Source organism: Triticum dicoccoides, chromosome 3A (genome assembly GCF_002162155.2).
Source record: "Triticum dicoccoides isolate Atlit2015 ecotype Zavitan chromosome 3A, WEW_v2.0, whole genome shotgun sequence".
Lineage (NCBI taxonomy): Eukaryota > Viridiplantae > Streptophyta > Magnoliopsida > Poales > Poaceae > Triticum > Triticum dicoccoides.
In genome coordinates this window covers 685,769,284-685,790,794 of record NC_041384.1, presented here as the reverse complement: position 1 = coordinate 685,790,794, position 21,511 = coordinate 685,769,284, and the positions used below count along the sequence as shown (strand labels likewise).

The 21,511-nt window shown below is 45.1% G+C and overlaps 2 protein-coding genes across 2 annotated transcripts; both read right to left on the bottom strand.

The window, feature by feature from the left end:
* Positions 1-200: 200 nt before the first annotated feature.
* On the bottom strand, positions 201-1,987 carry LOC119272883. Its single transcript, XM_037554241.1, has 3 exons — positions 1,755-1,987; positions 695-1,542; positions 201-588 (listed from the first exon to the last, which is right to left on the bottom strand). The coding sequence occupies exons 1-3, from the start codon at positions 1,833-1,835 to the stop codon at positions 564-566; spliced, it is 954 nt and encodes a 317-aa protein (XP_037410138.1). The 5' UTR covers positions 1,836-1,987; the 3' UTR covers positions 201-563.
* A 17,486-nt stretch (positions 1,988-19,473) lies between these two features.
* On the bottom strand, positions 19,474-21,257 carry LOC119272880. Its single transcript, XM_037554237.1, has 3 exons — positions 21,028-21,257; positions 19,968-20,815; positions 19,474-19,861 (listed from the first exon to the last, which is right to left on the bottom strand). Exons 2-3 carry the CDS (start codon positions 20,795-20,797, stop codon positions 19,837-19,839), a joined length of 855 nt encoding a protein of 284 aa, XP_037410134.1. The 5' UTR covers positions 20,798-20,815; positions 21,028-21,257; the 3' UTR covers positions 19,474-19,836.
* Between the last annotated feature and the right edge of the window lie 254 nt (positions 21,258-21,511).

Here is a 21,511-nt window from a genome sequence, read left to right as displayed (position 1 = left end):
TCATCATGTACTTTTTCCCTGCCCTGGTTAACACTCCATTCATTTCACATAAGTCAGAATGAATTAGATCAGAGGTTCTAGGCCCTTTTCACCAACAGATTTGAAATGTTTTCTTGGCTGTTTGGCTTGAACACAGGCCTGACACTTAGATCCTTTAACTATAGACAGGTTAGGTATTAAGTCAAGTTTGCACAACCGAATAAGACGATCGAAATTTATATGACACAACCGGGAGTGCCAAACAGATGCATCTCTCATACAATATTCGTTAAACGAAGAACATGAAATGGTGTTTAGAAGATTAAGATCCTCTAACACAGACAAGCAGAACAGGCCTCCGCTGTTGTAGCCTTTTCCTATGAACTGACCAAATTTGGAAATTACAAATTTATTTGACTCAAACACTAACTTTAGACCATCACGACATAGCAGAGAACCACTAAGTTGGTTCCTATTTATTAATGGGGCATGCTTTACATTCTTCAGTAGGAGAGTCTTCCCCGATGAGAGTTTTAGCTCCACTCTTCCTACTCCTTGCACAGCTGCCTGAGTTCCATTCCCCATTATGACGGTGGAACTGCTGCAAGTCTGGTAAGATGAAAACAAATTATAATCAGCACAAACATGAACATTAGCGCCAGTATCTAACCACCAATCGGTGATTTGAGACGTGATAAGGACAGTAGGTTCATACCCAGATCCTTCTCCTGGCTCGCCAACAGTCACATTCACGGTTTGCTGATTAACCTTCTTGCCTTTACGCATGCGGCACTTCCTTGCCATGTGGCCAGCCTCACCGCACACAAAGCAGTTGAAGTCTCCTTTAGTTTTCTTCTTCTTTTTAAAGCCAGTAGTTTGTTTTGCTCCTTTCCCTTTGTTCTTGATGTTCTTCGAGCCGCCAGCCCCACAATCAACCAAGTTTGCAGTTGAGGTATCCTGGGTGGAAGGTTGTGGAACATCTTTGGCCCTTACTTTCTCCTCAACATCCAGAGTAGCAATCAGACCCTCCACGGTCATTGCTTCCCTACGATGCTTGAGGCTTGTGGCAAAGCCCCTCCATCCTAGAGGAAGCTTGGCAATAATGCCCCCAACCACAAATTTGTCAGGCAAGACTGAGCCAAAGTGTCCCAGTTCCCCCACCAGAAGCTGAGGCTCATGAGATTGTTCGACGACCGAACGGCTATCAACCATGTGGAAGTCATGATACAATTCATTGACGTACAATTCACACCCTGCATCAGCTTCTTCGTACTTGCGTATGAGGGCTTCCCAAAATTCAGAGGGGCTGGTATAGCTCATGTATATGTCACAAAGCTGATCCGTCAAGAGGGAGAGAAGGCATCCCAGAGTTGTGTCACTAGACACCTCAATCTCACGCTGTTGTTCTTGCATGAGTGGAAGGTGTGGGGATATCACCCACCATAGATTCATACTCATCGGCCAGAATTTAACTCTGGTTTGCCATCTCTTAAAGTTCTCACCCCCAAAACGTTCAGGTTTCAGCAAATCGGTAGGTCCAGCCATATCGATCGAATCAAGGTTCTGGAAGGTTAAACAATTCGGTAAATTAACTATGATCAAGTTAACTGCATTTTGAATTAACCAACTTAAGATGTCAATCTGAAGCAATCTATAATCCACTACAAGTATCACAAGATAGCAGAACTCAACTAGCAATGCTAGTAACCAAATCAATCTATTCTTGAACATGGCAGGAAGCCAGCAAAACACTAGGATAGTTAACAGAATGTTACCTTGACTGAAACGCGGTGTTGAAGTGGAAGCGTGACGAAGCTCGAGAAGCGGAAGTGGCGATGCAGATCGGCGAGCAGCATGCAGCGGCACTTCCCAGAACCTTGATTGCTCCGGCACCCGTGCAGGTCAGCAAGCCGGAGAAGGAACGGAGATTACTGCTCTCCCCGTCCTGCGGCACAACAGGAAAGGGATGGCGATGCTCCGACGGCAAAACAGAGAAGAACTCAGGTGAATGCTTTTTCTGTGTGTCTTCCAATCTGGGACGTCTCCCTTTTATAGGCACGAATCAGCAATCAACCCTAAACCAACGGACTGCCTAAACTTCAGGATCCGCCCCCTGGAGTTTCTCCCACACACTCCTCCTCCTGTGGCGACTACTTGTGCAAGTTTATCCACCGGAGAATTCGTGCGGCAGCCGTGGTACCGTTGATGAGATGGACTTCACTTTGTATCAATCAAACGTACCAGAATTCAGTCCGGCCAGAAACGGGATCAGTTGACACCAGGGTCAAACCTCGACTCATCCGTTTGCACAAACCTGAAACTCTATTTTCTGAATGTTGACAGCCAAACTGTACTGAAACAAGGTTTCAGACATTGTATTCCATTTACATCTGACAGTACCATCATGATAATTTCCTTAGGAAAATATAGTGTAAATGTCACTGCAATAAAGCTCCATTGCACTATATTTCCAACACGCTCTTAACCCAATAACCACGACTCGAGACCCTGATAGGTAGACGTTCTTTATTTTAAAATGGCATCACATTTGTGTTCCCGATGGTGGTCTCAATGCTCACACAACGAAAACGCATTTGAATATGGTCAGTCGTAAGGCGTCTCTTTCTCTCTCACACACACATGCGCGCGCTCGCACGCACACAATCGGTCAGCATAAGATGAGAAAAATGTTGCTTTTCCGCGCGAGGTTTTTTAGAGTTGTGCATGCGTGGTTATCAATATTTTTTCCTCTCAATCTAGTACAAATGCCCGTGCGTTGCACCGGACGAAAAATGTGGTAGAACTTACTTCATGGGTCCTTTTGCCACTTTATATATCTACGGGTCTTGTTTTTTTTAATCTCATTTTTTCATGTGCGGCCAGCACAGTGCCGTTGTTGTGGAGAGCGAGATAATTTTTGCTGTTGTATCTTTTCTGAGAAATACCTAGACTTCTCAGTTAAAATTGATATCTAACTTATTGAGTTGTAATATCTTCGTGGTTTATTTCTTTTGAAATTGGACGGTACTTTGTGTTCTCCTATTTGGCTTAGATGGATTGATCATGCACGTCACGCTCCGGAGCGAAGAGTCGGGATTTATTGTAGAGTCTGGATTTGAACCAAAATTATGTGGTTATTTTTTTCTAGCCGAAGTTAGATCAAGCCTGCTAAACTCTGTAGCCTGCTTAAATTAAGTGTTTTTATGAACATATTCTCGTTTAGCTCTTGAGAATTAAGTAAATATACTAATCCAAAATGTTAATTTTTTCATCAACACCATAGATGTATGTACACTCTACAGTGACGTTAGAGGGAAATACAAAGCAACTTGAAGAGACCATGCAATATATATATCATTCAAGGATCTTTGACTCGGTGGAAAATATAATATAAAAAAGGACATAGATTTTCGAAAAAATGCTCCTGGCAAAGTTCAAATCAATAAAAAGGGAAGTTGAAATAAGAAGGTTTTTTAGGGTTAGTTGAAATAAGAAGGTACTTTAGGATGGAGATAGTTGAAATAAGAAAGTCCAACCACGTAATTTGAATTGACCACGTATATTTTTGAGGAATTGTGTCACCGACCCAGCTAGCCACGGCCTGAGACTAACCTCACAGGAAGCCCACCTAACCCACGATCCCCTCCCAGTCCCGTCCGTCTCCTTTCCATTTGGCCAGCAGGTCATGGCACCGCCGCCGAGGTGCATTGCCACCCCAAGCCTGCTCTGTCTCTCCTCTGGGTTCGGTTCGGTTCGTTCCTCCCTTGATTTCTGTTGCCTCTTGTTGAATCACCAAGGCACGCGTATATGAATCGATGACATTAACTGTAAAGTAGCGATGTGGGATTATGCGACGAGGGGCGAGAGAGATCAATAAGAGAGGGAAAAGCAGCGGCAGATTGGCAGAGCCAGGCGATGGTGTGGCTTTTTCTTTCTCTTCGGGGCTGATTCCTATATGGTCTGCGGGTTGAGTTCGAGGCCCAAGTGGCAACGCTTCAGGTCAAGGCCCAGGTAGTAGTGTGGACGACAAATCATGTACATACGAAAATTTTGCGACGTGGTTCCTCCAAAGTCCTCAGCTCCTCCGCAAAAGTCCTCAGCTGCTCTGACCAAATCCTCAGCACCTGTGCATCTCGCCACGTGCCAAAGGACAACAGGAATCTCTATTGCCTCAGGAGCTTCTGCCAGTTCCTCAGTTGCACCAAATTCCTCAACAGGCCCCTCTCTGCTTAAGAAAAAGGCTACTGCTGGACGAGGTTCTCGCCCAAGGATTCACAAGAAGCAGGTCGCCTTCCAAGTGCCGTTTGATGAAGACGAAGCTAGTGATGAGGAACTTGCCGAAATCATTAGAGACAGGCAGCTCAGGGCCTCTAGAGCCAAGGGCACAAATGTGCCTCTGCTTTTGGATCTGAAAGTGATCCTTGATTACATCAATCTCTGGCACAAGGACCCAAACACTCCTATGCCTGATTTCAAGCTGACTCCTGGCCAAAGTCATATGCGGACTGCCTTAATTCAAGAAGAAAAATGGAAATTTGAAAATGCCAGGCAGATCAAGAAAGCGCAGTACAAGAAGAAGCGCTACCTGAAGAAACATGTTGTCTCTATGACAACTGATGAACTTGTCAATATTCAATCTGAGATCAAGAAACTCAGTGATGAATTTGACATATGCCGCGCTGACTGGCTTGGAGCCAAAGTCCGGTTTGTGAATTTGAATGAAAAGTTCACTTCCAATGTTGCAGCCCCAACGCAACAAGAAAATCCTCAGGCTGAGGCATCTGCTCAGCCGACTGAAGAAAATGCCAGCACCGCTGATGACAATCAGGCTACTGAAGAAACTCAAAGCATTAGGGCTAATGACTGCATTCCAGCTGCTGAAGAAATTGCCAGGGCATCCACTAGTGGTGCGCCTGAAGAAACTGAAGAAATCAGGGCAACTGCATCAGTTGTGCCTGAGGTTATTGAACCAAATCCCTCTGCTCCTCCTGCGCCTACACCAACTCCGATCCTTCCATCTGCATTTGATGTGAAGAAGACCAAGGCTGCAACGCAAGTGAGAGATAGAAAATCTTTACAACAATTGTGAATTTGTGATTCATAATTGTTTTTTTTTTTGACAGCCGGACTGTTGGACTATGAAGATACAAGATTGAAGACTTCGTCTCGTGTTCGGATGGGACTCTCCTTGGCGTGGAAGGCAAGCTTGGCGATACAGATATGTAGATCTCCTCCCATTGTAACAGACTATGTAACTCTAGCCCCATACGGTGTCTATATAAACAGGAGGGTTTAGTCCGTAGGACAACAACAATCATACCATAGGCCAGCTTCTAGGGTTTTAGCCCATATGATCTCGTGGTAGATCAACTCCTGTACTACTCATATCACCAAGATCAATCAAGTAGGAAGTAGGGTATTACCTCCCTAGAGAGGGCCCGAACCTGGGTAAACATTGTGTCCCCTGCCTTCTGTTACCATCCGCCTTAGACGCACAGTTTGGGACCCCCTACCCGAGATCCGCCGGTTTTGACACCGACATTGGTGCTTTCATTGAGAGGTCCACTGTGTCGTCACCATAAGGCCTGATGGCTCCTTCGATCATCGGTAGCGATGCGGTCCAGGGTGAGGTTTTCCTTCCCGGACAGATCTTCGTATTCGGTGGCTTCGCACTGCGGGCCAACTCACTTGGCCATCTGGAGCAGATCGAGAGCTACCCCCTGGCCACCAGGTCAGGTTCGGAAACTTGAACTACACGGCCGATATCCGCAGAGACTTGATCTTTGATGGATTCGAGCCCATGCCAGGTGCGCCGCACGATCACGACGAGCACGATTTAGCTCTGTCGTCGGACGGTGTTCAGGGGATCGCACCAGCAACAACTCCGGCCTTCAATCCGGAACAGATTGCACCATCCGAGGACGGGTGGATAGACCCCGCCATGGAGGCCGCAGTCTCATCGGCGATTGAGCCGGATACTGACCCTACCCCTCACGGGAGCCGTGATGCCAAACTTATAGACGCTCCTCCGGCCACGGACTTTGAACCGCCTACACCCGTGCCTGTCGAATCCGACTGGGCGCCGGTCATGGAGTTTACCTCCGCGGATATCTTTCAGCACTCGCCCTTCGGCGATGTACTAAACTCGTTAAGGTCTCTCTCTTTGTCAGGAGAATCTTGGCCGAACTATGTTCGGCTAGAATGGGATGCAGACGACGAAGAAATTCATGCCCCACCCACCACCCACTTAGTAGCCAATGTCGATGATTTAACCAACATGCTCGACTTCAACTCCGAAGACATTGATGGTATGGACAACGATGAAGGAGAAGAACAGGAACCACTGCCCACGAGGCACTGGACCGCCACCTCATCATATGATATATACATGGTGGATACACTCAAAGAAGGCAATGGCGACAAGACAGCGGAGGATGACCCCTCCAAGAAGCAACCTAAGCACCGACGTCAGCCGCGCCGCTCTAAGTCTCGCCACAGCAAAAGCGGTGATACCGGCACAGGAGATAACAGTACTCCGGATAGTGCCGAAGACGATGACAATCCCCTCCAGCAGGATCCAGAGTAGGAGGATGAACAAGCCAGCCCTCCGGAACGAGCGGCAGAGGGAGAGGAGGACAATTACATGCCTCCCTCTGAAGATGAAGTGAGCCTCGAAGATGAAGAATTTGTCGTACCTGAGGATGCCGTCGAGCAGCAGCACTTCAAGCGCCGGCTTATAGCCACAGCAAATAGCTTGAAGAAAAAACAGCAACAACTTCGAGCTGATCAGGACTTGCTAGCAGATAGATAGACTGAAGTCCTTGCGGCCGAGGAATACAAACTCAAACGCCCCTCCAAGGGTCGCCCAAAGCATAGGTTGTTACCCCGACTTGAGGAGGAAGCATTAAAACCTACATCACCAGCGTACGACGTAGCTCATCGGCCACCCCGTGGCCGAGACAGAGAGGCACTTGATCCAGAAGTTCAGCCCGCACCCCGCCGCCACTCAAACAAACATACCAAGGCACCGGGAAACACGCGAGACCTGCGAGACGTATTGGAAGATAGGGCAAAACACGCAAGATCAATCTATGGATCACGAGGGCGCGCCCCTACGCGGGACAGTGACCGTCACGCCGGATACAGTAAAAGTAAATCTGGTCGGGCCGAATATAGCAGACAAGACTCATAAGAGCTACGCCGCGATATAGCCCAGCACAGAGGCGCCGCCCACCCCCTATGCTTCACTGACGAAGTAATGGATCATGAATTCCCAGAGGGTTTTAAACCCGTAAACATCGAATCATATGATGGTACAACAGATCCCGCGATATGGATCGAGGACTTCCTCCTCCACATCCACATGGCTCGCGGCGATGATCTACATGCCATCAAGTACCTCCCGCTAAAGCTTAAAGGACCAGCTCGGCATTGGCTAAATAGCTTGCCAGCAGACTCCGTTGGCTGTTGGGAGGATCTGGAAGGCGGATTCCTCAACAACTTCTAGGGCACTTATGTGCGACCACCAGATGCCGATGACTTGAGCCACATAATTCAGCAGCCAGGGGAATCGGCCAGGCAATTCTGGACACGGTTCCTAACCAAGAAGAATCAAATTGTCGACCGTTTGGATGCAGAGGCCTTAGCGGCATTTAAGCACAACATCCATGACGAGTGGCTTGCCCGACACCTCGGCCAGGAAAAGCCGAAATCCATGGCAGCCCTGACGACACTCATGACCCGCTTTTACGCGGGAGAAGATAGCAGGCTGGCTCGCAGCAACAACATATCAAGGAACCTTGACACTTCGGATACCAAGGATAGCAACGGCAGGTCACGTCGCAGCAAACATAAGCGCCGCAATAACGGCGATAACGTCGAGGATACGGCAGTCAATGCCGGATTCAGAGGCTCTAAACCCGGTCAGTGGAAAAAGCCATTCAAAAGAAGCAATCCGGGCCCGTCCAGTCTGGACCGCATACTCGATCGCTCGTGCCAAATACACGGCACCCCCGACAAACCAGCCAATCATTCCAATAGAGAATGCTGGGTGTTCAAGCAGGCCGGCAAACTAAACGCCGAAAACAAGGACAAGGGCTGCACAGCGATAACGAGGAGGAGCCCCGACCGCCGAACACGGGAGGACAGAAGAGGTTCCCCCCACAAGTAAGGACGGTGAACATGATATACGCAACCCACATTCCCAAGATGGAATGGAAGCGTGCACTAAGGGATGTATATGTGATGGAGCCCGCCGCCCCAAAGTTCAACCCATGGTCCTCTTGTCCGATCACCTTTGATCGCAGGGACCACCCCACTAGTATCCGTCATGGCGGATCTGCCGCATTGGTCTTAGACCCAATCATAGATAGATTTTCACCTCACTCGAGTCCTTATGGACGGCGGCAGCAGCCTGAACCTGCTTTATCAGGATACAGTGCGCAAAATGGGTTAGACCCCTCGAGGATCAAACCCACCAAAACGACCTTTAAAGGCGTCATCCCAGGTGTAGAGGCCCATTGCACGGGCTCAATCACACTGGAAGTGGTCTTCGGATCTCCGGACAACTTCCGAAGCGAGGAGTTAATCTTCGATGTCGTCCCGTTCCACAGCGGCTATCATGCACTGCTCGGGTGCACCGCATTTGCAAGATTCAATGCGGTACCGCATTACGCCTCAAGCTCAAGATGCCAGGACCTAGGGGGGTCATCACAGTCAATGAAAACACAAAACGCTCGCTCCGTACGGAGGAGCACACTGCGGCCCTCGCAGCAGAAGCATAAAGCAGCCTTTTGAGGCAATCCACCAGTTCGGCGATCAAGCCCCCGGACACCGTCAAGCGCGTCCGGAGTAACTTGCAACAGGATCGCCTGGCACGTTCAGAGCTCGCCTAGCAATTCGGCCCCCGCCATAGTCTCAGTAAAACGGCAAAATCCATCCTGCGCGTACATAATTACGCATTGAAAATACCATGGGTGTCGGCGGGGGCACGATCACGGCACGTCCCACAATGCGGATCAACCGCCCTAGGGGCTTACTACCTTTATCATCCTCTCTCTTTCAGGACTTTACTCTCTGGAAGCGCTATCCGGCAGTACGATAGCCGGACACATGATACAACACCCAAGGAGGCAGGAAGCTACGTCGTGCAATGGAATCCCCAGGTGGTCTCTGATAACGAGTGAAATACCTGTTTTAAATACCAGCTCGCAGCTTGCCCTTGGACGGGACATGTCAAATATTCCCATTTTTTGCTTATCGCACTTCTTGTATTAGTATGCATCAACACATTTCTTAAATAAACAATGCATAGCACTAGTCTTTTATTGCATTCTGTATTTGTTTATACTAGTACAAATGCCTGTGCTTTGCAACGGGCAAAATTGTGCCATCATGTGTCATTTATTAGATCAAATTCTAATAAATATTAGTTATAAGGTTACACTCTTATTGTTGTTCGGAGCATGAGGTTTGGACGTGAAGAAACCAGCCTAACTACTTCGTCTGTTGGAAGAGTAGTGTCTGTCAATCAGTTTTATGTTTTGCTTTTCTAGAAAACATGAGTTTTTCTTTACTTTTTAAGAAACTGAATTTTTTTATTAGAATTGGAACATGTTTTGAAGCCAAACATTATCATAAAAGAACACATGCTTGGTGCTGGTAATTAGAAAAACGACTGTTGGTGTCTCCACTATGGAGTAGAGTTAAGAAAGTTGTAGTTGTATCCTTTGATGGCGCCTCCTTCAGCTTAGCACTATCATCGTGTGGAAGAGGAGTGGTGTATTTATTTTTAATTGGATGTACAGACGTTGGAATCTTCTATACTATTCAAGATTTTAATAACTAATCTAACTTTTGAATGGGAATGGATTATTACTACATTGGATTTTTTTAGAGATAGTTGTTTGTTTGGTTTGGAAGATTTTTTTATAGCAAAAGTGCAGGTGTGTTGCAATTGGAGAGAAAGTTGATGTGTCCATCAAAAGACCCATCAACGTAGCATGGCGAGGGCATGGAGGCGCATGTTGAGGTAGAGAAGAAATACATATCCTGCTTTAATGTTCATTACTGCAGTGCATGTATATATGTGTGGCCATACATGGATTGGTCAGTTTTGCTTTAACCCTGAGAACAAACCTCTAGTTGGATGGTAAGAGACAGTGGTACCCCAATACCAGCAGGAATTAAAACCCATGTTTGACGCTTTCAAGTCGCACAAAGGCGAAATATTATTTCAGTGGATGGTGATGCTCGCGTCGATAGTGAGACGCTTGTGATGAGTTCAACAATCTCAAGACCCGTCGGCTCAATATCGTGTATTTGTGTCAAATTTTGGCCATATAATTAACTAACACTATGTCAATGCATGTCACAAAAATTATAGCATTGAATTCGTATTTGAACATAGTTTTCATTGATATAATTTTTTATGACATGCATTAATATTTTAGTACTTAGATCTATTTTCAAAATTTGACACTATATACGAAGAGGACCTGTAAATCATGACGAAGGTAGTAGTAACTAAACTCATTTTAAAAAGGTTGCTATTTGTCCAAAAAAAGGTAGCTAGTTCAAAGTAGCTAGCACAATGGCATTCATCGCGCACACTTGGTCTAGTCCATCATTACCGATTTAGTTACTCCATTTAATTATGAAAGCAAGGCAACAAGCTTCTTTAAAGGAAGGTTAATATTTATTACTTAACTCAGATAATAAAACTACACAAAAACATATATACCTATTTTCTTGAGTTTAAATATTGTACTTCTAAACAATAAATTAAATTATCATGATCATATTTATCTTCCAGAGCGCGCGCCCACACACACACATATATAAGAACATGCGGGTGTGGGCTCTCATATCACCTTTGAGCTAAAATAAGTGGACCCAGCATAAAATTTTAAGTGGGCATATGACACAACATTGACCTATAAAGAGTTCATTATGTACGTTAGATATGTATAATACGGTACATCCGGAAAATGCAGACAATTGGCAAAGTTCAAAAAAAACAATTATGAATCACGCGTTCTGCCACACACATATGTTTTTTGTCTCTCTGTCTCAGGCTCTCTCTCCTCGCACCCGTGCACAGAACCTGGCCGGCCTCTTCAGAGATGATATATGAATGCAGTATGCTGTCGTTGCTTCAAGTGCCATGGCCTGATTCCGACTATGCTATTCCCAGGTTAATTTGGGATCCCGCTGCAAATGTTTGCGCTTTCTTCCCACTTTTCGGGGGCTAATTCCTTTGTTCGGTCTTCGTCGTCTGTTCGCTGACTTCGGCAAGGTCGTTCACATATAAAAGTCGATAGGATCGTGTGCAAAGGAGCGAGGTGGGACTAATATTCAGGTAGCAACCTTGTTTACGGCCGAAGCAGACAAACCGAGTTGGCTGCGCCTGTCCAGCCTGGAGGGCCTGGTCGGCTGGTCGTGAGTTTGAAACTCACAGCACACATTTTTTGCATCTGTTTTTTCTCAGAGAAGAGTGTGGACCAGGCCCAGTTCAGCCCATGCGGATGACAGGGGACAGATAAAACGGCCCAGTCCAGCGATTATATGACACGGACGGACGAAACATAGCGACATATACGGAAGACGACGGACCAAACTGTTACGGACGAAATTTACGGTGGTAAGAAACGTTTACGGTGGTATGTACAGTAACACGTGTTCAACGGGAGTATATATACAGTAGGACATATGCCCGTGCGTTGCAACAAGAGTAATAATTGACCTGCTCATCAAAACATCTATCATGCCGCAGGGAGGCAGATGCCTCGATGAATTAAGAACCATACTATAGATACAATACTTTTGGTATAATTTCTATACCATACTTTCGATAGCACAATACATGAATAAATTAACATAAATGATAAGTACCTGATGTCAGGTATGAGCACATGGCACATCGAACATTTTCGATAGCAATTCTTGACACAAGGATGGCAAGTTAGACACACAAGGCAATTCTCTGTCAAAAATAAATTGAAACATGAAGTTAGCATGCTTGCTAACTAAAATTATCTCCCTCGGGTCACTAAATTCACCATAAAAATGTTTGATTTGTCATTTGTTCGTACCCGACGGACATTGTCAGATTACTAATTAAAGTGCGCCCGAATAATTAATAAACAAAGTTAATTAAAAAGGGCATGCACAAAAGTTAACTAAAAAGGGTATGCACACAAAGCTAATAAAAAAAAAGTATGCATTGTGTCCCCAAATATCTTGCCCCACATTGCAAGGACGGAAGAAGATCCGAAATTGCCCAAATAAATGCATGCGTGCCCCTCTCCAGCTAATTTTCATAAGCCAACACATAAATCTATTTAATTAGAGCCAATTAGCACACAGTTCCATTTTAGCCAATTCATGCGGTAAATGCGGCGTGCATGTCCTCTTTTATGCATGTGTGGCATCTGGCGACCAACACGTGTTCTGATCAGCCCCATCACTGAAACAGTGCTATTTTGTTTTACTTATTTCCCTTAACTTATCTCCTGGACTCTTCTAGCTGCCTCAGTTCAAGCTCCATGAGGCGTTTCCCACAAGGCCACAAGGTGAGGCCGTGAGATGCAGACCACCGTCCGGGGCCCTCACCGATGCCGGCGGCAAGTAGGGACACGTTGCGGTAGCAAGGCCCGCATCCGGCGCGTCCAATCCCGGGACTAAACTGTGGCAGCTGCTCCCTTGCCTATGTTCTCCTCAGTTCAAGCTCAGAGACAATTCACACAAGGTGAGATGCGGTCTGCCGTCCGAGGCCGTCGCCGTCGCCGGCGGCAGGGCGAGAGCTATGTTGTGTAGCACCGTTTGCGTCCGGCGTGCCTAAGTTGTGGCAGCTGCTCCATGCTGTTGTTCCCTGCCGAACAACATCGCGCGCGGGGGCGGTCAACGGGTACCTCGAGATACAGCAGGGGCTCATGTAGACTCGTTTCAAGTTTGGAACTCGATGCAAGCTCAGAGGCAGAGGTTAGTGCTACCCCCATATGCTATTTCTAGTGCTACCCCATACGCTATTTCATCTGCGTGTAATTTCCCTTTTCTGCAACTCAAAGTGGTAGAAACAGAGGAGGGGCAGAGTGTATGCACATATGCACGTAGTGTAGTTTGACGTGCAGCTTCACTTTTCCATTCTTAGTTTTCAATCCCACGAGCGCAAGACTACATTGAACTGGAAAACTAAATCATGGAGGAATAACCAGCAACTAATTTGTATTTATATATATCTTTATTTGAGTATAAAACTACCAGTTAACAGTTTGAATTCATAGAAATTATGAAAATCATGCAAAACTATACTTTGAAACTGAATACACAATTATATTTTCTACAGGCTACCATTCTAAAACTGAGACATACCTTAGAACAATGAACAATGAGTATCAAACCAGCTGTACCTTTACAATCACTCATTTATTAGACGACAAGCATGGATGGTAATACAACTGCATTTTACATAGAATACTATTATATCATTGTAATGCTTCTTATATAATACATACAAACTGTTAAAACAAATTCAGAGGCTTCACCTCGGTGTCAGCCGTTAGTATAAAATGCTGAGACGACAAAAAAAGGTAAAAAAAATGCTGAGATGACAAAACAAAACACGTAACTTGGAATATAGCTGAGAATATATAAATCTTAGATAATCAGTAAAATAAAAATGCAACTTTTTCTTGGAAAAATGTACCTTGTGGAAAATCGCCTTAACTATAATTGATTATTGTCTCCCCTTGGAACTACTGTACAAAACCTGAAGAAATCTTGTACTATAATGAAGCACTAAAGCACATGCATATACATACGGCATGTTCGAAACATGAGGCCGCTCCTTGCTATATGTTTACATGAGGCATGTTTGAAATTGATTTTGCTAATGCGCATGGCCACTTGTGTGGCACACGCCCGCGATCATCACTCCGAGAATTATAATGTAATTCTGAAGGATTAATTTGCACGCCCACGGTCATCACTCCCAGAGCTATTTCTGTAATTTGCATGTCATAGATTAAACTCTTTGTTTGTTTTAATCTTATCTCCTCTGTATGATAAGAGGGTCTAAAATTTGTAGATTCAAGGCGCAAAAACGTACCTATGCATGATGAAGTGCCAGGAGCTGCTTCCATGCTCAAGAACACAGTGGATGCATGCTGATCCACAGAGAGAGCACTTTTCTATCAATCCTGATCTATTCTCATGTGATCTAGGGGGCAACATCGACAGTGTAGTAGATGGGCAGGAGAAAGGATGTAGCCGGGAAGATATCTTGGTGGTAATCTGTTGTTACATAGGAGAAAAAAAGTTTGTTTTGCTGATTATATGGAACAAATTAGAGAGGTACGCTGTGTTTTATTACTGAATCCAACTTCCATGATGTGTTTCTCCTTTGTGCATGCTCATGAATGTTCCTCTTTTTTTTGATTGTGCATTCTCAGTTGCTAATTTTTGCTATGTCCATCCCAATGAGAGGCTTTCCTTCCTTTACTTTCTCTGCCAGATTTGAACGGTGTTTTCTCTCAAAGTCAGAATTGAACATCTCTCAATGAGAGGCTTTCCTTCCTTTTTTTGTTAGAGATTTCATTGTTCCTCCTTCCTTCCTTTGATTTAGAAGATGATGAAGATTTCCTTCAGTCCCTCAATTCCTTCCTTTCCTTGGTTAATTTTCTTCCTTATTTCTCTGCGAGAGTCACTCAATTCCTTCCCTTCCTTAGTTAATTTCCGTCCTTATTTCTTTGCCATAGTCACTTAGTTCATTCCCTTCCTTATTCCTTGCACGCTTTAGCTCTCACACCCTTGGCTATGACTCCTTGATACGGAGAAAACATAAAAGCATATTTAAATTGGGAGGATTTAATGGAAGAGGGCAAGGTGGGACTATTCTGCACAAGAGGAAGAGGGAAGATAGCTCTGCAGCGGCGCCATGGCTCCTTGTCGCAAACTCGACAGCGTCCATGTGCAGGGACAGGCGGAGGCTGGTGCCGGCAAGCAGGCAGTGGAGCGCGTTGACGGAGCCGTGGTGGAGGTCATGGGCGCCGATCTGCTCCACCCACCTCGAGCCGACGCGAGGAAGAGGGAAGATAGCTCATTAACTCTGCAGTGGCGCCATGGCTGCCGGATGGCGAGCGCCTCATCGCGGCTGCTGGCCACGAGCGCCTCACCACGGCTTCTGGCCGACGAGCACAGGGGAGCTCGGTTGCTGGGAATGGAGCTCCGCAGCAGCGGCTCGGTGGAGGCAGGCAATGCATAAGTGGCGGAGGTGGCCGGTGGTTGCAGGATTTTTTTTTGCAAAAAAACGAAACGTTATCTTATCAGGAACACACTTAAAATAGGACTGCGGGTTTATTTCTCAGAAAGGGAGGGTCTTTTCTGCAAAATGCCATCGACGAACGACCAGAAACAATCGCTGGTTTATTATTAAGGAAAGATACTAGCAAAAGAGTGCGTGCGTTGCAACGGGACAGAAAAAACACACGCTCTGTTAAACAATTCGGTAAATTAACTATGATCAAGTTAACTGCATTTTGAATTAACCAACTTAAGATGTCAATCTGAAGCAATCTATAATCCACTACATGTATCACAAGGTAGCAGAACTCAACTAGCAATGCTAGTAACCAAATCAATCTATTCTTGAACATGGCAGGAAGCCAGCAAAACACTGGGATAGTTAACTGAATGTTACCTTGACTGAAACGCAGTGTTGAAGTGGAAGCCTGACGAAGCTCGAGAAGCGGAAGTGGCGATGCAGATCGGTGAGCAGCGTGCAGCGGCACTTCCCAGAACCTTGATTGCTCTGGCACCCGTGCAGGTCAGCAAGCCGGAGAAGGAACAGAGATTACTACTCTCCCCGTCCTGCAGCACAACAGGAAAGGGATGGCGAGGCTCCGGCGGCGAAACAGAGAAGAACTCAGGTGAATGCTTTTTCTGTGTGTCTTCCAATCTGGGACGTATCCCCTTTATGGGCACGAATCAGCAGTCAACCCTAAACCAACAAAGTGCCTAAACTTCAGGATCCGCCCCCTAGAGTTTCTCCCACGCACTCCTCCTCCTGCGGCGACTACTTGTGCAAGTTTATCCACCGGAGAATTCGTGCGGCAGCCGTGGTGCCGTTGATGAGATGGACTTCACTTTGTATCCATCAAACGTACCAGAATTCAGTCCGGCCAGAAACGGGATCAGTTGACACCAGGGTCAGACCTCGACTCACCCGTTTGCACAGACCTGAAACTCTGTTTCTGAATGTTGACAGCCAAACTGTACCGAAAAAAGGTTTCAGACATTGTATTCCATTTACATTTGACAGTACCATCTTGACAATTTCCTTAGGAAAATATAGTGTAAATTTCACTGCAATAAAGCTCCATTGCACTATATTTCCAACAATCCCCACCAAGTTGTCTTGACCTACGTTAGTTCTCCTTTTGTCTTTTTATATACTAACTTTGAGATATAGACCATAAAGGGTTGAGCTATACCTTACACTTCAGAATTCACCTTCTTACAACTAATCAATGGACGCACCTTGAATTGATAGTTTTGTGTAATTGGGTTTCATCTTAATGTTAAGTTAGTACTAGACCGCCTGGAACCAGGCCTGCGGTGAAGCTTTAAGGTCTAGCTTCCTAATCTTTCCATGAGCTTTTATGAAGTTCACCCATACTTCATTGGTTTCGACCACAACCAAAGCCCATATAGGTATGTCTTTTATAGGCTTACCCTGCGAGTTGGTGCCTTACCAATTTAATTGGTCACAAGACATATTCTAACTTGTAGTCATCCGGCCAAGCAGTATTTTAGAGTATCATCTACTAACGGGAAATAAACAGAAATTTATACTCTCTAGTTAATTAACAGCTTGTTATTCCCATTGTCCAATTCATGGGATCTCCAATCACAAGGACAGGGTTTCTACTGTCAAGAAACTCATGTGGGTCTCAGTCCCATTTCCCTTGATGTACATTCTATCACTGTTCTTGATAGTCCTTTAGTGAAAGGATCAGCCAGATTTTTACATGTGTTTATATAATCAAGGGCAATCACTCCTGAATTTTTCAGCGACCTGACTGACTTGATTCTGCGTTTCACATGCCTTCAGGATTTTAAATTATCCTTTGAACTTTTAACCTTTATGATAACTGTCTGATTGTCACAGTTTATAAATATTGCAGGAACGGGCTTCTCTATCATGGGCAGTTCCATGAGTAGCTCCCGCAGCCATTCTGCTTCAATGGTGGCAGTGTCAAGAGCCACCAGTTCAGCCTCCATAGTTGATCTGGTGAGTATTGTTTGCTTACGCGATCTCCATGACACTGCTGCACCTCCTAGTGTAAAAATGTATCCACTAGTAGTTTTGATTTCATCAGCATCTGAAATCCAATTAGATTCACTGTACCCCTCTGGGACTGTAGGGTACCCAGTGAAATGTAGACCATAAGTAGATGTGCCTACTAAATATCTCATAACTCGGTCTAGTGCAACCCAATGGTCATTTCCAGGATTAGAGTTAAACCTGCTCAGTTTGCAGACAACATACGAAATGTTTGGTCTAGTTGCACTAGCCAAGTACATTAGGGAACCAACCATTTGTGTATATCTTAACTGATCAATTGCATGTCCTTTATTTTTCCGAAGCTTAAGACTTGGGTCATATGGTGTTGGAGATGATTTAGATTCAGAGAAGCCGAACCTGCTCAGAATTTTCTCCACATAATGGGATTGACTTAGTGTAATACCATCCTCACCTTTAGTTACTTTAATGTTAAGAATAACATCAGCTTCACCCAAATCTTTCATATCGAAATTATGTGACAAGTAACTTTTAGTGTCATTGATCACATTGATATTAGTTCCAAATATTAGTATATCATCCACATAGAGACACAGAATTACACGTTCACCCCCACCAAATTTATAGTACACACATTTATCAGCATCATTCACCAAGAACCCTGCAGAAGTGAGAGTTTTATCAAACTTCTCATGCCACTGTTTTGGTGCTTGCCTTAGGCCATATAGGGATTTCTTTAATTTACATACCACGTCCTCTTGTCCTGTAGCTACAAACCCATCAGGCTGCTGCATATAAATTTCCTCTTCTAGCTCTCCATATAGGAATGCTATCTTCACATCCATTTGATGGATTAGAAATTTCTATGAGGCAGCAAGTGCAACAAGCACACGAATTGTAGTCAGTCTTGCCACAGGGGAATAGGTATCAAAGAAGTCTTCTCCCTCTTTTTGGGTAAAACCCTTAGCCACTAGCCTAGCTTTAAATTTCTCTATTGTACCGTCTGGTCTTAGTTTCCTTTTAAAAATACATTTACATCCCACTGGCTTACAACCTGTGGGACGAGGACAAATTTCCCAAGTTCAATTAGCAAGGATTGAATCCATTTCGCTTTGGACTGCCTCCTTCCAGTAATCTGCATCCGGAGATGCAAAAGCTTCTAGAAGGGTTCTTGGCTCATCATCCACTAAAAATACAAAAAATCATTACCAAATGATTTTTCTCTTCTTTGTCTTTTGCTCCTCCTAGGAACACATTCTTCACTGTTGTTTTCTGCATCTGGAGTTTCAGAGGGTACTACGGGTTCAGGTATAGGATAGGGAATCAGGTTGTCAGATGGTGTTTCGTCCCTTTTCATTGGAAAGATGTTTTCAAAGAACGTTGCATCGGATGACTCAATTACAGTGTTAACATTAAAATCTGCTACACCCGATTTAGTCACTAGAAACCTATAGGCAATAGAGTTCTTTTCATAGCCAAGAAACACACAATCAATCGTCTTAGGGCCTAACTTACGTTTCTTGACTGCAGGTACATTTACCTTAGCTAAACAGCCCCAAGCACGCAGAAATCTGAGTGTGGGTTTTCTGCCTTTCCATCCCTCATACGGGGTTATCTCTACTTTTGATGTGGGAACTCTATTTAGTACATAACATGCTGCTAACACTGCTTCCCCCCACCATGGCTTAGGTAGACCTGAGCTGTCCAACATGGCATTTACCAGGTCAGTAAGCGTTCGGTTTTTCCTCTCTGCCACTCCATTGGACTGAGGTGAGTAAGGAGCAGTCGTTTCATGTATAATACCATGTTCAGCACAGAAATCAGAGAATTCTTTTGAAAGGTATTCCCCTCCTCTATCAGATCTTAGTCGGCTGATTGTCTTGTTCAATTGAGTCTCTACTTCTGCCTTGTAGATTTTAAAACACTCTAGTGCCTCATCTTTCGTTTTTACTAAGAACAAATAACAGCATTTAGTTGCATCATCTATCAATGGCATCATGTACTTTTTCCCTGCCCTGGTTAACACTCCATTCATTTCACATAAGTCAGAATGAATTAGATCAGAGGTTCCAGGCCCTTTTCACCAACAGATTTGAAATGTTTTCTTGGCTGTTTAGCTTGAACACAGGCCTGACACTTAGATCCTTTAACTATAGACATGTTAGGTATTAACTCAAGTTTGCATAGCCGAATAAGACGATCGAAATTTATATGACACAACCGGGAGTGCCAAACAGATGCATCTCTCATACAATATTCGTTAAACGAAGAACATGAAATGGTGTTTAGAAGATTAAGATCCTCTAACACAGACAAGCGGAACAGGCCTCCGTTGTTGTAGCCTTTTCCTATGAACTGACCAAATTTGGAAATTACAAATTTATTTGACTCAAACACTAACTTTAGACCATCACGACATAGCAGAGAACCACTAAGTAGGTTCCTACTTATTAACGGGGCATGCTTTACATTCTTCAGTAGGAGAGTCTTCCCCGATGAGAGTTTTAGCTCCACTCTTCCTACTCCTTGCACAGCTCCCCGAGTTCCATTCCCCATTATGACGGTGGAACTGCTGCAAGTCTGGTAAGATGAAAACAAATTATAATCAGCACAAACATGAACATTAGCGCTAGTATCTAACCACCAATCGGTGATTTGAGACGTCATAAGGACAGTAGATTCATACCCAGATCCTTCCCCTGGCTCGCCAACAGTCACATTCACGGTTTGCTGATTAACCTTCTTGCCTTTACGCATGCGGCACTTCCTTGCCAAGTGGCCAGCCTCACCGCACACAAAGCAGTTGAAGTCTCCTTTAGTTTTCTTCTTCTTTTTAAAGCCAGTAGTTTGTTTTGCTCCTTTCCCTTTGTTCTTGATGTTCTTCGAGCCGCCAGCCCCACCATCAACCAAGTTTGCAGTTGAGGTATCCTGGGTGGAAGGTTGTGGAACATCTTTGGCCCTTGCTTTCTCTTCAACATCCAGAGTAGCAATCAGACCCTCCACGGTCATTGCTTCCCTACGATGCTTGAGGCTTGTGGCAAAGCCCCTCCATCCTAGAGGAAGCTTGGCAATAATGCCCCCAACCACAAATTTGTCAGGCAAGACTGAGCCGAAGTGTCCCAGTTCCCCCACCAGAAGCTGAAGCTCATGAGATTGTTCGACGACCGAACGGCTATCAACCATGTGGAAGTCATGATACAATTCATTGACGTACAATTCACGCCCTGCATCAGCTTCTTCGTACTTGCGTACGAGGGCTTCCCATAATTCAGAGGGGCTGGTATAGCTCATGTATATGTCACAAAGCTGATGCGTCAAGAGGGAGAGAAGGCATCCCAGAGTTGTGTCACTAGACACCTCAATCTCACGCTGTTGTTCTTGCGTGAGTGGAAGCTGTGGGGATATCACCCACCATAGATTCAGACTCATCAGCCAGAATTTGACTCTAGTTTGCCATCTCTTAAAGTTCTCACCCCCAAAACGTTCAGGTTTCAGCAAATCGGTAGGTCCAGCCATATCGATCGAATCAAGGTTCTGGATGGTTAAACAATTCGGTAAATTAACTATGATCAAGTTAACTGCATTTTGACTTAACCAACTTAAGATGTCAATCTGAAGCAATCTATAATCCACTACAAGTATCATAAGATAGCAGAACTCAACTAGCAATGCTAGTAAGCAAATGAATCTATTCTTGAACATGGCAGGAAGCCAGCAAAACACTAGGATAGTTAACTGAATGTTACCTTGACTGAAACGCAGTGTTGAAGTGGAAGCGTGACGAAGCTCGAGAAGCAGAAGTGGCGATGCAGATCGGCGAGCAGCGTGCAGCGGCACTTCCCAGAACCTTGATTGCTCCGGCACCCGTGCAGGTCAGCAAGCCAGAGAAGGAACGGAGATTACTGCTCTCCCCGTCCTGCAGCACAACAGGAAAGGGATGGCGAGGCTCTGGCGGCGAAACAGAGAAGAACTCAGGTGAATGCTTTTTTTGTGTGTCTTCCAATCTGGGACGTCTCCCTTTTATAGGCACGAATCAGCAATCAACCCTAAACCAATGGACTGCCTAAACTTCAGGATCTGCCCCCTGGAGTTTCTCCCACGCACTCCTCCTCCTATGGCAACTACTTGTGCAAGTTTATCCACCGGAGAATTCGCGCGACAGCCGTGGTACCGTTGATGAGATGGACTTCACTTTGTATCAATCAAACGTACCAGAATTCAGTCCGGCCA

What these genes read in the sequence shown, in the direction of transcription:
- LOC119272883 (XM_037554241.1), bottom strand. Translation starts at nt 1,835, where the DNA reads ATGCTGCTCGCCGATCTGCATCGCCACTTCCGCTTCTCGAGCTTCGTC. An exon ending in AACACCGCGTTTCAGTCAAG is followed by an intron (nt 1,543 to 1,754) that starts GTAACATTCTGT and finishes TTAACCTTCCAG; the next exon opens with AACCTTGATTCGATCGATAT. An exon ending in GAGCCAGGAGAAGGATCTGG is followed by an intron (nt 589 to 694) that starts GTATGAACCTAC and finishes TCATCTTACCAG; the next exon opens with ACTTGCAGCAGTTCCACCGT.
- LOC119272880 (XM_037554237.1), bottom strand. Translation starts at nt 20,797, where the DNA reads ATGGCTGGACCTACCGATTTGCTGAAACCTGAACGTTTTGGGGGTGAG. An exon ending in GAGCCAGGGGAAGGATCTGG is followed by an intron (nt 19,862 to 19,967) that starts GTATGAATCTAC and finishes TCATCTTACCAG; the next exon opens with ACTTGCAGCAGTTCCACCGT.